The following is a 16282-nucleotide window of genomic DNA, read 5'->3' on the forward strand; positions in this document are numbered from 1 at the left end:
TTCCAATAATTTTATTTTATTTTCAAAATGACTCGCTATTTAGATATTAAACTAAGCATTTTCTGCAGCCTTGTTACAAAGTTATTTATTAAAACTACCGAGAATCATAAAATGTATTTCCTTATATTTAATTTAAAATCAACTTGTCAATAAATGTTTAACACAAAGCTGTAATTTATGACAACCTTCATATTTTGGTATTATATCGACCTTTTGTACTATAAACCGTTTTTAAGAAAGTCGATAAAGTTCATCTGAGTTTCGAGTATCGAAAGCAACCTGACTTAATATTTACTTCACTGATATGCGCCAAACTTAAGTTCGCTCAAGATATTTCAACACAGAACACCAATACCAAATACTCAAGCACTTTTGGAGATGACACATAAGATATAATTCAATTTATTTTTCAATTTTGTGTGCTTTTGCATGCAACGCATTGAACTGTACTTTAGATTATTATTTACAAAACTTTTCATCCTTTTAACTCAATATACGAATACGTATAGATCACAATATGGGACTACAAACTGGACCAATGAAATGTACCTGAAGAAATATTTACATAAATAGAGAAGTTTTTACTGCCAGACATCATACACAGTCGATAATCTGCGAGTCAACAATCGAATTAACACGTCCGACACTTCCGGAATTACAAGCGACATTACAAATATACAACGGTCATTTGTAAAGTGTGCTTTTTGGTTATCGCCATACCATGACGTAAAATCTTACTCTGCCTATAGTCCATACAGTTTTTACATGTTCTTTTCACAAATCAAATAGAATGAACGTGTAATGGAGAGGTAGAGTGTGTCCTTTCTGACCGTTCGAATGTCGTATTTCCAAATTTATTTAACGGATTTGGAGCCTACAATGACATCTCTCAAGCGTATTTCATGCTAGCTCCTACTGAATCATTATACAGTCCAGGCAGCTTTAGGCAAGAAACTCAAATGGTCATCAAATGTCTAAAACAAATTAAACCAATTTAATTTAAATTAATTTATACAATTTTATATTGGAGTAGGCCTATGGAATTACAATTTTAAAAAGTAATCCTTGTCTATAAACAACAAATTTGTACATAAAACAAAGCTCAACACATCAATGACCGAAACCAACAATAGCAAATAAAACATTTTCAAAACATGTATAATCTCAATTCCAGTCTAACTTTCACTTGTTTTTAGCTGTTTAGTTTTGTGTTTATTTAAGAGATATGCAGATTCAACAAATGCATTTTTTATTCCTTAAACAAACACTTTAATGTCTAATTCTTTTAAAATGAAAACTGAGGGAGAACACAACTTCAGTTGAACAACAAATTAGTTTCACACATACACACGTCATAACACTAATACCAATGGATGGGGAAACGCGTTCTCCATAATGGAGTATAACGAACTATGCCATAGACGAATCTGTAAAACGAGCAGCTGGGAAATGCACGACCGAGTTTCGATCTGAGGCAGGCAGACACGTTCTTACCGGCTCTGGGGTACATCGTGTGGGTACTTGGGCTTACTTCCTCCGTGGTAACGCGGATGAAGCTTAAAGCTAACTACCCATTCTGTCTACTACAAACGCTAAGAATTAGAAGAGCTTTACATTAACTTCAACACATGTCTTCGTGGCGTAAGACTTAAGACAGGGACAATTTTTAGATTTATTTTTATTCTGAACGAGCTGTTTATGTGCGTACGCGTGTGTGTCTGTATCATTCTTAGGTTTGTTTACATAACGCCAACATAGACGAGAAGATAAATATAAATGATGAACAGATAAGGATTCGAAAGGATTCTATAAATATTCATAACTTAACGCCATCAAACCGCTAGCTAAATATAAAATTTGCGCGACAGCCATATTTTTATTTTACATTAAACAAAAAAATCTTACTATTTCGATTGCCTTACCGAATCACAGTATCCCATATGCTGGGACTCGCTTCAGCTTCAAATATTCGCATGGCTTCTATGTAAATTTTACTGCCGGTAGGAAATTATAAATTACAGTGATATTATGACTTCCAGTGGCACAATGTTCATACCAATTTTCGTGTTAGACGGGGGATACACGGAAACTAAGATACCACAAGTTTTACCCTTTAATGCGTGGTGGTAATTATATGTACCAACTGCTTTAACAAACATTTTTAATAGGTTTCGTATGATTTTTAGTGTAAACAGCAATTATTTCCTTAAACAGTTTTAACCAACTGATCTTTGTAACGATAAAGAGTTGTTTTCTTTGCGGTACGGTCTGAATTCTTAAATATTATTGAGCATTTCCGTCGTTAAATAAAGAAAGTAACTCGGTGCTATGTATAACGTCGTTATTACTAATTGGGTTACCGACATTTTGAATTATGTACAATCGATATCCGGGGGCGGTGAGTAAGACCATGTGTATTGAGGAACCTGTCCACATCCCGTCACGTGACAAGTTTTACCCTGGGCAAGGAAGCAGGCTGTTGATTTATATGCCTTTATAACCGCCACACGCCTCGTTTCGACGCTCATTAACATATCAAACAGCAGAAAAGCAACGCCGCATATGAGACGGAACTAGCATGTGTCATAAGATGGAAAAAGCACTCAGCGAGCAGGCAAAGTTTCACCAATAATACTGTAAGTAAACTATTTTGTGAAATATTGAAACGAAGAAAACAGTAAATTACGTGAAGATTTCTGTCTTCTGGGTTGTTGCGCTGTGTAGACTGGTCGATGTTAACCAACGTTTCAGAGGTCATACTGCCTCCGTCATCAGGGCGATTAGCGCAACAACCCAGAAGACAGAAATCTTCATACTCACCGCTATGAAAACCTCAAATCTTACATAGTAAATTACGTATTTAGATGTTTAGCGGCAGATCACGATGTCGAAGCATTTAAGTTTTGGAATAGTACAAGATCATGAATATTAACTAACTCTATGGGGCACAGTCCTCATTGAGAAGCTTACAGTAGCTCAGCTGGTGAAGAAACTCCATGTCTATTACGAAATCTGAATGTTCCTCGGAGGCCTTGGATCATATTCCGAACCAGACAAGAATATTAACCTCCCATCTACTCATAGGTGTCCTTAGTGTTCTCTTTCCTCCGTGTATCTTGATCCAAATTCTGTGTTTCTTTCTCATTTCTAACACAAGTTCTACGAACACGTCTACATGTAGGCACTAATTCGCACCGATAAGTACCAAGTGAGAGTAAAGGAAAAATTCATGCATTTATACGAAGAATGAAATAAATGTAACTGTTTACAAGGTCGATTCTCTCAAATTGCACGTACCTTCTTGTTCTTGTATGAATCTTTTATAATATACAGGTCTTTTGAAGGTGTATTTGAGCATTCGATTTATAACAGACCTTCGTTACAGGTTAGCTACAGTCATTCAGATTTATTTTAAAATCACGATGTCTATAACTAGAATATAATCAACCTACAGTTAGATTAAATTTCAAAGAAACGACGAACTTAAAAATAAACCACTCTCAGATTACGAAATATGTCTGTCCCAAATGTGCTTGTCCTTGCATAGTACAAGGACATACGGCTATCAATAATTCGTTACATGTTGTTTACTTTTCGGTAAAATCCATGTCTCTTCACTTGAATCAAATTAATGTAATTTAAAATAAACGATTTATATATATCTGTATTGAGCGTAGTCCTTCAGTTTGAGGGAAAAACGTAAGTTATAAATGTCTGAATGCAAAATGATCAGGAAAATATAAGAGGGATCAAGTAAGTAGGCATTTTATGGTATCAAATTAAAACAAACTATATGATTTATATGCTCATTTAGTGCCATTTTGGTAATGAAAAGAAAAATGTTAGTTAGGCGAAAGATACAGCACACAAGAGACGGGAAATTGAGGTATATTAAAGTGGATCTTAACATTTTAAAGCTCCGTGGTAACTATATGCACCATATGCTGTAACAATACATAATTGCAATTTGTATTTATGGGTTTTGTATGATTCTCAGAAACAGCGATTAATTCCCTGAGAGCGCCAACCAACTTATCTTTGCAATGGAAATATATTGTGTTTTCTTTTAGGTACGGGCTGAATTTTTAAATATTATTCAGAAAAAACTTCGTGTTTGAAAGGGTTAATGAACTAAGTTAGGCCATATAATTTGGAATAAAATAGTCTAATATCTACCCACGGACGGTCCTTCTTATTGACGTCAAGAATGTATTTCTGTAACAATAAAATATCTTAACACAGGCCTATACGACGCCAGGATGTTAGTTAACTGTATCCTGCATTTTACATGTATTACTTTAAAATTTATAAAGATATTAAAGTTTGGAGTCTATATATGAACTACCGTATGTTATGTGAGGAAAGTTGAAACCTGCATATCTTAGCTGAAGAATGTAATTAACGGTTTGTAAAACCTGAAAGTTGAAAGCGTGTGAAATTCAGTAACGACACGTTAAAGTGTAAACTGTATGTAACAAAAACAGGACAACACTGAAGTCTGGAATGCATGTACTTTCATATTTCAGAGATGAATGGCAGAGAGACACGGAAGTAAGTTTAATTTAAACTAACAATATTGAAACGTTTAAGAAAAATAGGCCTATGAGTGAAATGTGTCTTGTAAAAAGTTTCTTAAATGTGTCCTTTCCGACTTTTCATAACCCACTGTTGTGGATGTTCACTTGTTGCAGACAGAAACCCCTTGTTACCACGCTAATCGCAACACAATTCACATAGCCAGAAAATATTTTGTTGTATTTCCGTAAACAATCCCAATCCTCACATATAAAAATACCTGACGGGACTGAGGCAAACCAGGAAGATTAACGCTATAGATAATTGCTCTTAGTACCTCCACTATGATCATTGCTCACGTCAAAGTGCGTAGTTGGCGACAAGCTAGCGAAGCGGGTGGGGGAACTTCGAGCTGTTGGCGTACAAGGCGACCGACAGGGCATTGATTACCACGAGACAGGTCATTCACTCAGGCAATCAATCACAACAGACGGCAAGGAACTGCGTGGAGTCGGTTCGTGGTACCGACTAGGCTGGACCAAAGCTAGTGTCACTGTATCGTTGGCCCATGTCCGGAAAATGGAAATTGTTATCGACGGAAAAGTCTTCTAATTTGAAACTCCTCGTAGACATACACAGATACAAAAGTTTCAGAGGAACATACTGCCTCCATCTTCAGCCCAGAAGGTAAACATCGACATCTTCATCACAGTGAAACCTCAAATCTCATAATGATATTAATTATTTCAGAATGGCAACTTATCAGAGAAATAACTGACACGCCTAAGGCGATGCCTGTATTCGTGAAAAACAGGTTACGAACACGAAACGCCAGGATTGCTTTGAAGAAAGTAAGAAGTAAGTGGTTTGCACACAGATTCTACTTCGACTATGTAAGAGAATTCTTCCTGTACACTTCGCAACACGGCTACAAGTACATAGCTCAACCTAAGGCGACGCCCGTTGAAAGGTGAGTCACAGTCGAAACTAACAAGAATATCAATGTCTTCTTCTCACTCTTCATCCATTCATCTATCTCCTACTAATCTTTCATCTTTCCCTCTTCTTTAGTCTTCTCCTTCTTCATATGGGGTCCGCAGTGGCCTCTTGGTCGCTGGGACCGTGGGTTCGAATCCCACTCAAGCTATGGATGTTTGTCCGCGTTTTTCTGTGTTGTGCTGTCCTGTGTACAGGTAGAGGCCTTGCGACGGGCCGATCCCTCGTCCAAGGAGTCCTACCGAATGTCTATAGATCAGAGCCAACGAAAAGTTGGGACCCGCAGTGCTCTGGCACTTGAAGAACGGGTCGTTCCCAGTATCCCAGTACATCTTCATATTCTTCTCTTCCATCATTACATTTTCTGTTTCTTGTGGTTTTACATTTTCATTCGTCCGTTATTACTGTGTGTCATTAAGTGTCAAATTCCTTGTTTCCCGTTCCTAATTTTTTTTCCCCAATAATTTGAAGCCGAATCTCGTCTATTTGCATCGTTTAATGCAAGTGTTGTTCGGACAGGATGTTTTGGAGTGTGTTGGTGCTCACTGCCGTAGTTTCTGCAGTTCTGATAATGGGAATCGAATGGAATTTCCACCTGTCCAAATATACAATAACGAGCGTGGACACAGCGCACCACCCACTGTGGAGCGTACCGTTTCCTGCCGTCACCGTCTGCGGGTTCAACAAAGTACAGAGATCGCAAGCCATTGATTTAATCAAAGAACTGTACGTATTTATGTAAATTCAACAACAACAAAAAAAGTCTGCTTCAGTGGCTGTGTTGATTACAAGCCACGGTTTCTCATTCTGTGAGGCCGGAACTGGTCAAGGAGACATGAAGAAGATACGTTAATAATCGTACTGTCATATTTTAAAACAACATTCACATATATTTTACTAGAGTCTTTTTATCTTAACGCAATAAATTCTCGTTTGAATCTATCCCTGATAAATTATACTTAAAAACCAACTTTGTATATTTCGAAACAGTATTATAACATATGTCGTGTATTTTAAAGTTCTGAACAGATTTATAATAGGTATATTGTTTTAATACGAACTTGAATGACTTATTATACGCGGCATTAAGAAAATTTTCCCGTTCAATTAATTATTCTTAGCTACCTCAACACAACAAAGGTGTGACGTGTAAATTCGTGTTACAGAAATCTACCGCCAGGAGTAACAAAGGAAATGGTGTTCAGTGACATGAAATTCCTATTGGAACTGCTAGAGCCTAGTGAACAAAATCAGACTAAATTTTTACAACTTCAGTCAGTCCTGGATTACAACAACGTCACGGTGGAGACCGTAATGAGGCGAGTAAGTTGTAGTATCTCTACTAACAATGGGATGGTGCTTAGTCACAGGGACACCTGACACAAAGATATGGAAATATAAATTAAATTTATGCTATTTTAAAATCGAGGTCACATAATGTGATTAATTAATGTCTTTGGCTAATGCTTGTTTGGAGCTTAATATATTTTGTACTGATTCCTATCATCCAGTTACACAAGTGGCTTAATAATGATTACTTACAAGATTGTGGAAAATGCTAGTTTTATTTCCCTTCACGACATTTGCAAAAACTGCAACAACAAAAAATAAATAAACGTGTAGTAGGAAAACATGATCTGTCCGTCCGTATGTATCATATACGAAACTTTCCAGCGGATTTCTATTAAATTTGGTATTACCGAAAAATTTATAAAATAAAAGTTTCCGAAAGAATTTCATTTTGGTATGAATCGATCCAATATAACTTCCATTCTACACGAAAATTAATTGAAAATGTCAGCAAAGAATTACAATAGTGCCTAAGTTATTAATGTGTGGAGCTGTCTCCATACGCCTTTGTTTAATGTTTGATGACCTTTGAACACGTTTCGCATATTGTTCCTCTTCAAAATTGTTTGTCATTTACAGAGCAATATTCTAGAGAAAGAATAGCTTCTCTGATTCTCGCTTTTATCTTAGGTTGCGCCCGAATGTGAGGACTTTCTGATGCGATGTGGATGGAAGGGTCGTGTTCAGGAATCATGCTCTACATTGTTCAGACTACACAAGAGCTATGAAGGCTACTGTTGCTCTTTCAATTATATCGGCATCAAAGAAGAAATTCTCAAGTATGTACAGGCTTACGTTCTGTTTCAAGACTTAAATTAACTTCAGTCTTGGACCAGCGCGACCAAGGAGCCCAACAGACTAGGTTTTTTCCCCCCAAACCGGGCATCTATTCAGAATCGAAACTAAGTTCCGAAAAGTCATGGTTTAAAAAGAACGCTGACAATGGATAAATCCCAACAGAATTGTAAAAACACAGATTTCCGCCGTCAAAACATCCATAATAACATATGCCTTAATGATAATAATATTTTACTTAACAACCCCATTTTTAATGCACTCCAGTACCTTGACCCCAACCCTGACAAACCACCTTTCACCCACTAGCACCGCAGTCGGTAACCAGCCACGATCCGATACAGTCAGTATAGCTCCAATCTCTCCTAATACTGCTACGATATTACTTCTCGGGTAAGTTTACATGATTACTTTCATCTATTTTGTTTTCTATATTCAATTTTCATTAATAGTATTGAAACCTTTACTTCACAGTCCAATATACACAACATTGGCATCACTACGACATACAATCATATTAGTGACATGTGACACAACAACGGATGAAGATACAATATGAAGGATGAGAAAATGATAAGAAAAATGAAAACTAAAAATCATTAAAAAATCAGTAAAATTCAGTAATTCTGTTAAAAAGTTTATAACATAACATCTGATGATGGCACGATTGATAGCCGAAACATGTCGTAAATGTTCCACATGTAAATCGAGTACTCGATAAGGAACGAAAAATGATATTTTAATCTTTTAATTATCTTTTATTGTGATTGACGGCCAATTTTAATATATTTTTAATACTAGCCATTTCTTTGTTACCTCACCCCTTACACCGTTCCTTCCTTTCCCGTAATCATTTCGTACCTTTATCGCCTTTATAATTAATTTTAAAAGATGTCTAATTGTAGCAGCGCTTGTAAAATGGATCATAATTTCTTCTGTCACTATTACTGATGCATAAAAGCATGCTTAACCAACCTCAACATGTTTTTAAATTAGAATGTTCATTAGCTACCGTGTTCACAAAAACCCACCATTTAATCCTGTTCCAAGTCAAACGTCTCCGATCAACACCCTTACATTTCATTTATGTAAGATTTTTTTTAATATTATCATCTGATTTTCATCTAAGCCTACCAAGTGGTCTCTTCCCCTCAAGTTTTGCAGTAAACATTTAATTTATCATTTCTTTCATGCTCGCTACATGTCCAGCTCATTTCACCTTCCCTCATTTGATTAAATTAATATTATCCTGTTCGGTACAGCCAAGTTGATCAACGCCCTCCATTTTCCAGTTTATTCTTTTCTTTTAGATCCACACATTCTCCACAGTACTTTGTTTATAAACATCCTCAATAATGTTCTTTTAGGGTGAAGGACTAAGTTTTACACCCATGCCAAACAAAACAAAATTATAATTTTGTATATTTCAATCTCGAATACCGGTACCTATGTTCTACAAAAATGTATTTTCTCTGTTGCACAAATAAAACAGTCTTTCAGATGAGATAAATCAGTCTAATTACAGACTACGGGCTGGACGACAGTGGTTTGATTCTCAGCTTAGGCAGGAATATTTACTTTCGCCGGCTCTGGATTCACCCAGCATTCTCTTTACGCAGAAGTAAAGTGGCCGGCTAGCCGATAACCTTGACTTCGTACCGCGGATAATAGTGCGTGAAGCTAGATATTCACTCCTACAAACGTCTTCCCAATATTGTGCTAAGCCCAGATTAACTTTATATTTTATAACAAACCTTAGAGCCCATGTTTAATAGCTTTGATAGCATGCCAACATTACCTTGTCTCCTGTAGTGTTCTGAGATGACGAAACATCCTTTTGCCACATCATGATTTCACAATCATTTTCAAAATTCTGGAATCTTATAATGATGTCACAGTTCTTTGAGAGAAGACACAGATAATTCAGAAATGTAACGTTCCTACCACACTTTTACATATGATAATCTCGGTATTTAAAAATTGCTGATGAAACCTTGTCAGTACCATTTCACTACACAACATCGACCACGTTATATATACAACCAAAGCGTATCACTTGTTTTCCCCCGGTAAATTTTAATTTTAATACTTTATTTGACTTTAGTCAGGTGGCATGATTAGTATGATGACGCATATCCTATCACGGATTATTACCAATATGGCTACTTCACGATTTGGGAGTACTTCCTTCAACTTAACCCTACTTTCTTGTTTAAAGATTTCACAGATGTTGTCGCCCCCACCTAACTTTTGTTACAAAGCCGTGTTTTGAAAGTAACAGCAAGATGTTGATTTAACGCTGACCGTCAGTGTATGAGAAATTTAGAAACAGGCATAGGAACAAATAAATTAGTTTATAGGCAGTAATTTTGAAGAAAGGTACTCTGAACGGACAGGAAGATTTGAGGAATTCCAAGAGTGAAACGTAACAACAAATAATTTCAAGATGGTATTATAATGCCACATAATTATAAACAGTAAACAGGTTATGTAATTGCAAGCCCTGTTGTCAGTGTATTGGTATAGGTTGCATAGTTTATCAGGAAAATTAAATAATTTAATTCACGTCTCTGGCAGGCCAGGTTAGTGCAGTGGTGATGTCTGATTCTTATGAGGGAGGTATTGGTTGGAACCCGGGTAGGATATTACATGCGAATGCTCATGCATACCTTGTCATTTTCTCCCACATATGTCACAAATTATCATTCATGGTGCAACAACCCAGAAGACTGTAATCTTCATACATGCTACCATGAGAACCTGAAATCTCACCTCCTAGCACATTTGACTGCTCTTATTTGAGCAGTTCAGCAAAGAACATACTCATAAAATATGTGTAGTTCTACATCTTTCTACTTTTATTTGCACTAATCATTGACATAGTTAGTGATCAGATTTATCAATCACAAATCTTGAGATCAATCTTTTTTGTTGCATATGGAAACCAGACGTGAAATGCAAAATCAGTTTTTCAAAGACCACTAAAAAGATTAATATTCAACCTGGCATTCATTTGTTCTATCTTACACCTAAATGTATCGATGCTCTTTCAATTATATTTTGGATTGTGTACGTTCCATTCAAAAGTATCCACTGCTGTAAATAAATATGACTGATTCCTATATAAATTTACTTCTGACAGGTTCAAATTTGAACATGAGCGCGTTATACCCCAAAAGACAACGACGAGTGGCTATCGAATGGGCCTTACAGTCCTGATACGCACCAAGCCTGAAGAGTATTATGCCACAAATCTTGCATCATATGGAGTAAAGGTAAGAAATTTAATCAAAATAAACATTTGTTTGTTATTTTATTTTCTTTGAAAGTTTATGTATGCTGAAAAAAAAAATTATGTAAAGGAACAAACATGTCATTAATTTTAGTTTCAAATAAAGTTTTAGACCCCCATTTCAGTAAATGTAAATAATATAGGTTGCACGACCTATGTTCAATTCCTGCCGAGGTTTAGATTTAGGATTTATAACCACTTTCAATAACTGTATTGGCAAAACCTAAAATTTTACATTTGAATAAGCTTCTGTATTTCCTATCACTAGGTACTGGTTCATGACCCATATGATTATCCAGATGTAAATACAGTGAAGAAGATGGTCTCCTTGAGATCAGATGTATTTTTCTCCATTCCACCATGGGTCACATATTCAACACCAGAAGTGCGCAACATTCCCATAAAGAACCGTGGCTTGAGAGGATGTGTTTTCCCAGATGAGGTGGACATGCGCAAGATGAAGCAATATTCCTACAACAACTGTATCACCGAGTGTCGTGAGAATTACACCATTCAAATATGTGGATGTACTCCATTTTATTATCCTAACAACGGTACCACTAATTACATAACAACATACTGTAGTATTATTCTGCATAGAATGGGGACTTGTTACTCTTCCGAATATAAATTTCTGAAACAGTTTATCAAATTTCTCATACATTATTTGAAACATTAATGCATGACGTGAGCTCTGTAAATTTAATAAACCCAGAGGTACTCAATCAAAATATAATTATGATCAGTGGCAGGGGCGTAGTCTCAAAAACCAAAGTGTCACAGGTGACACGGCATGCAGTCGCAGCTTGAAACAGGCATAAATCATAACATGAGACATTTCTCGCTGTTAATAGCATTACACTTTTAAATGCAGAATGAAAAATAAACCCACAAAGCAAAAATCGTTCAGTAGAATTTAGGGTTTTTATGGCAGCGAGTCCAAAGATGGCTGTCTTCCAGGTCATCAGAGCGAAAGCCATCGCCCTGATGACAGAGGCAGTATGACCTCTGAAACGTTGGTTAACATCGATCAGTCTACACAGCCCAACAACCCAAAAGACAGAAATCTTCATAAACTAATGGCTTGTGCCAAGGCTGTGAAGATGTGAAATAAATTCAAATAATTTATTGCAATTACAATGATGAAAACAGTTCGTTCCATCAGAGCAGGAAGAACAATATTAATTTTATGCTCGTGTTTTCAGGTGATTACAGGATATGTAATTTAACTGACATCCCTTGCTTGGCTAAGAACAAACGTAAGTCATACTTCGATATTACCTATCGCCTCTTTGACGAGTATACTGATTATCAACTTGCTACACTTTATACACTACAAGGAGATTCAGTCTTATGAATTCATGAAGTCTAAAACCATGGAAGTAATCTCAGAAATTTATGAACATGGTGGGAATAATGGCCTGAAATCATAAGTAACAACCAGAGGATATCAACTGCACATCAAATGTGTCAATTTTAGAATTTTCAGTATTAAGATCTTAAAACGTTACATTTAATTTTGTTTACAAATTATGTATTACATAACAAAATATATTCTAAAACAACCTTCTAAGCTTCAATCTTTGTACAAACATAACAAAAATGCATATTTAATCATGAAACTAAACTACGTGTATTATTTTCCTAATATATTTTGCATTTTTTGCTAAGATAAAATTTGGCAAACTGAAGAAAAGAGTTTTGTTGTTGTCAGCATGAAATTTATATCTGCACAGGAGAGCAACCCATCATGAATCAAACAGCTCTAGAAATTGATGGCCAGTCCACACATTTAACTTTTTGAAGTACAGTCGTCACTTATACGTCACATATTTAAATATTCAATACTTTTGCATTCTAGCAACAGCGCGTTTATTTCTTTCGTGTACGAGTATCACAATAAATTATTCTTTCTATAAACAGCACTTGCCAATTTACCTTCTTAACAGGGATGCACCATGTTTTCTTTAAGGTAGGAACTTAAATTTTCAAACATTATTTTGATGAACTTTATGCTTCAAAGGATTAAGCCGGCATCCAGATGCGTCACTAAATTGTATTTAATGAAATTAAATCTTACACGTAATTTTAATATTTTAGGCAAACTGGAGATAATGAATCCAGGGCAGAAAGATTTCAGGAAAGAAAATGAACCTTTCTCTTATCCTTGCAACTGCCTCCCCGACTGTCTGAATTATTACTACCCCATAGAATCTTCAGAAAGCGTACTTGCAGCTGTTACAGTCAACAATAAGGACTGGATATAGTAAGTAACAGCTAATTTTGGTTACAATTCATGTTGTGAGACTTCAGGTTCTCATGGCAATAAGTATGAAGATGACCGCCTTCTGGGATGTTGCACTTTATAGTCAGGTACAAACTGACTGATGTTTCAAAGGTCCTGATGATGGAGGGCAGTAACCACTTCTGAAACATTGGTCTGTTTCTACACTAGACTACATGGTGCAACATCCCAGAAGACACTAATTTTTATATTATTCCAGCTTTAACCATAGTAGGTAAAACAGGTTGGTTATTGGTTATTTAACGATGTTTTTTCAACAGAATCGGTCATTAGTCTAGAATACATGACATGATTGTGAATGAGGTATTAGGAAGGATGTAGAAATTAAAAGTTTTAGTTTGTTTTAAGTTATTATCCTAGTACTGGTATTAGACGCCAAGTTTTGATAAATCATCAAAACTCCTATTTTGTAAAAGAACAAAATGGAAAACATCGGAGAAGTAAATCACTGTTTTGTGACTAATAACATAAGAACATTTTTTACATCAATAAACTAACATCATCCATTCAAGAGATTCATTGAAGAGTCTGACTACCATCTTGGTAAAATTGCAAGACAGATATGCCCTATAAATTACTCAATAACTGAATCGTTGTTCTCTTACAACTGATAAATGTTATCGAAAAGGCAGTTACTACGCTGGCATCATAATCTTCAAAAGTCCACCACCTGATCTCAGAACTAAAGTAACCTCCTGATTATCCAGGGGCAGATTAACCTGGTTTAAACAAAAATTAAATCCCATATCTCAAATGATGAAAGTTAAAATGTAATAGTGATCACATACTTGCAACACACAAAATATTGAAATATGTGGCATTATTATATATTCCGTCTTCTTTATGTAGCAAGGGATGCTGAATAGAGGTGAAGAACATAAGCAGCCAATAAATAATAAGAAGGTTCAGACCAGTGGTCCCCAACCTTTTTGTGCCTACAGGCACATTTGAGAGTTTATGAGATCGTGGCGGGCACCAACCAACTAACAAAGCCAAATTTTCTTTTCTCTGGACAAATAAGTTATGGACACCAAATAATACGCAAAACAACACAATGTTTAATGATACAAGAAACCACGCAATCAAAAATACGTAGTTTTATAAGTACAATTATTATTACTCAAGTGAGAAGTTAGTGTGATGTTTGGCGCTGCATTTCATCGGTCAGTTTTTCAAATTTGGGAGTGTAGGATGATGTTGCTGCCCGTAAACAATCGTCAAGTTGGGCGTCAGTAAGTCGAGATCTGCGCTTTGATTTTGTAATGTTCACGGTTGAACGGCCTTCATTATTCAGCATAACCTCTTTCCGTAACAACACAGGCACCCAAAAAGGCCTTGGCGGATGCCATGGCGCCGCGTTGGGGACCACTGGTCCAGACTGTACGAACAGAATTTTGTAATATGCGTGAGATTACCAAAACTATATTACACCATTATTCTTATGAAATTGAAAGGTGAATAATGTTCTATGTCACGTGCACGAGAGGCATAAATCCTACAATTTAACCCTTATCCTAATGTATGCTGCAGATGTTATACATAGTTCGTTTCTATGTTCCAGTGGCAGTGGCATAAAAACAGAAAATAACAGCGTCTTCAACGTGTATTTTAGCAATTTTTTGGTAACACGTTACCGAAGAGATGTAATTTACAGCTGGAAGGGACTACTTGGTGAGTTACAAAATATGTATGCACATCATTTTTGTCACTATATAGTGTGGTATTGCAATATATACTTTTATATTTCTGGTAAACCTGATTACGTTATGTTCGAAAAATAAATTTCCTGTTGTTTCAGTGGCTTACCTTTGTTGCAAAAAATATTTTTTTGTGACCTGTGGTACATCTAATATAAATTACAAAATAATAAATATGACTAATTAAAAATTCAATATAAAATAATTTAAATAACTGTAGTAAATTTTGAGTTACTCTTTTGTAATGAATCACAAGATCGTGAAGAAATAAGTAAGGTTTAAAACAAAATCTACTGAAAATGATACTACAACAGAATGTGCTACTGCGCAAATCTCGAGGGGAGCTACGTGTAGATTTGAACTGAACATTTGGGGTTCCAAAACAGAATTTCTTGACCAGATGAATAAGTATCAACTGTGATTATGTTGAGTCGCACCTCCTAGACTTTTACCTAGACGCCTTTCCTAAGTTTTTCCGGTATTATCAAAATGACAATGACGGTTTAACTTTTCCCAGCATCTCTGGGTGGCCTGCTCAGTCTGTTCATTGGCTTCAGTCTTATCGGAGGAGTCGAACTTCTGTACTTCTTTACATTCCGCCTGTACTACAAGATTCGTTCTCGTGCAGCTGAACATATGCTTCTGTCACAACTACACATGAGAAGGGATCAGAATATCGGCACGCATGACACCTTGCAACCTAATTTCCCCATCTCTACACAGCGTGTTAGTACGATCCAGTATGGCAACTGGAGAAACAGAAACATGTATGACATAGCAGAGGTTCCGTAATATCCATCCCAAGCGGCAATATACACACTGTACTGTCTACCGAGGCTATGAAACATCAGACAATATTCCACGTGTTATTAATTTATAAACTAGAAAGCATGTAATTTTTCTGATGAAATTATAATTCACGAGATCTTTTTCTCATTCTTTGGTAACAACACTATGTTGTGGTTTTCTTTCACGTGTCTCATAAAATCCTTCCAGAAGAAAAAAAATGGTGAATTTTATAATGCAAGTGTACGAGCTTTCCTATTAGCCCCACCAATCACAATGTGAAATACGTCATACATTTTCTGAAACACCAGCAAACCAATCCACCACATCATATCATCACTCTAAAACCAAAATTAGTTGTGAACCATGAAAAAGCCTAAAAAATGTCATTTAATTAATGTCTTCTAAGTATAAGAAAAATTAAAGAAAACATTTGAATAAAGTAAGTGTGCTGATCAATCAATTCTGTGTATCCAACATATCCACTATTTTTGAATCTATAAGCATTTCTCCTCTACCGCAGGGATCACAAACCCTTTCTGGGTG

The 16282-nt window shown here is 36.0% G+C and overlaps 2 protein-coding genes and 1 long non-coding RNA gene across 5 annotated transcripts in view; 2 read left to right on the plus strand and 1 right to left on the minus strand.

The window, feature by feature from the left end:
* The window catches only part of retn (retained), a 258244-nt gene extending 247439 nt beyond the window's left edge, over nt 1-10805 (minus strand). For both annotated transcript variants that reach the window (XM_087344255.1, XM_087344254.1), the window contains exon 1: nt 9455-10805. In XM_087344255.1, the coding sequence (XP_087200381.1) occupies nt 9455-9505 (51 nt within the window). In that variant the 5' untranslated portion in view covers nt 9506-10805. The remainder of the gene's footprint in view (nt 1-9454) is intronic.
* On the plus strand, nt 2505-16199 carry LOC110826795 (sodium channel protein Nach). Of its 2 annotated transcripts, none has more exons than XM_087344252.1 (11): nt 2505-2636; nt 5266-5485; nt 6031-6237; nt 6678-6834; nt 7492-7640; nt 10799-10931; nt 11217-11502; nt 12154-12207; nt 13049-13214; nt 14815-14924; nt 15468-16199. In XM_087344252.1, exons 2-11 carry the CDS (start codon nt 5307-5309, stop codon nt 15740-15742), a joined length of 1716 nt encoding a protein of 571 aa, XP_087200378.1. In that variant the 5' UTR covers nt 2505-2636; nt 5266-5306; the 3' UTR covers nt 15743-16199. The 2 variants fall into 2 exon arrangements, with proteins under 2 accessions (XP_087200378.1, XP_087200379.1); XM_087344253.1 differs by having other exon boundaries at nt 11217-11445.
* Nucleotides 8010-8630, plus strand: LOC147874607 (uncharacterized). Its single transcript, XR_015533930.1, has 2 exons — nt 8010-8049; nt 8131-8630. It is a non-coding gene; the product is annotated as an uncharacterized LOC147874607 (long non-coding RNA).
* Nucleotides 16200-16282: the final 83 nt, after the last annotated feature.

The sequence above is a fragment of the Zootermopsis nevadensis genome, unplaced genomic scaffold (genome assembly GCF_977971745.1).
Source record: "Zootermopsis nevadensis isolate Lab colony 2312 unplaced genomic scaffold, Znev_1.0 Znev_ptg000007l, whole genome shotgun sequence".
Classification (NCBI taxonomy): Eukaryota; Metazoa; Arthropoda; class Insecta; order Blattodea; family Termopsidae; genus Zootermopsis; species Zootermopsis nevadensis.

Bases quoted from the DNA above. Each gene is read 5' to 3' on its own strand.
- LOC110826795 (XM_087344252.1), top strand. From the start codon at position 5,307: ATGCCTGTATTCGTGAAAAACAGGTTACGAACACGAAACGCCAGGATT. The intron at 7,641-10,798 runs GTATGTACAGGC...TACTTCTGACAG, and splicing joins ATCAAAGAAGAAATTCTCAA to GTTCAAATTTGAACATGAGC. The intron at 14,925-15,467 runs GTGAGTTACAAA...AACTTTTCCCAG, and splicing joins CAGCTGGAAGGGACTACTTG to CATCTCTGGGTGGCCTGCTC.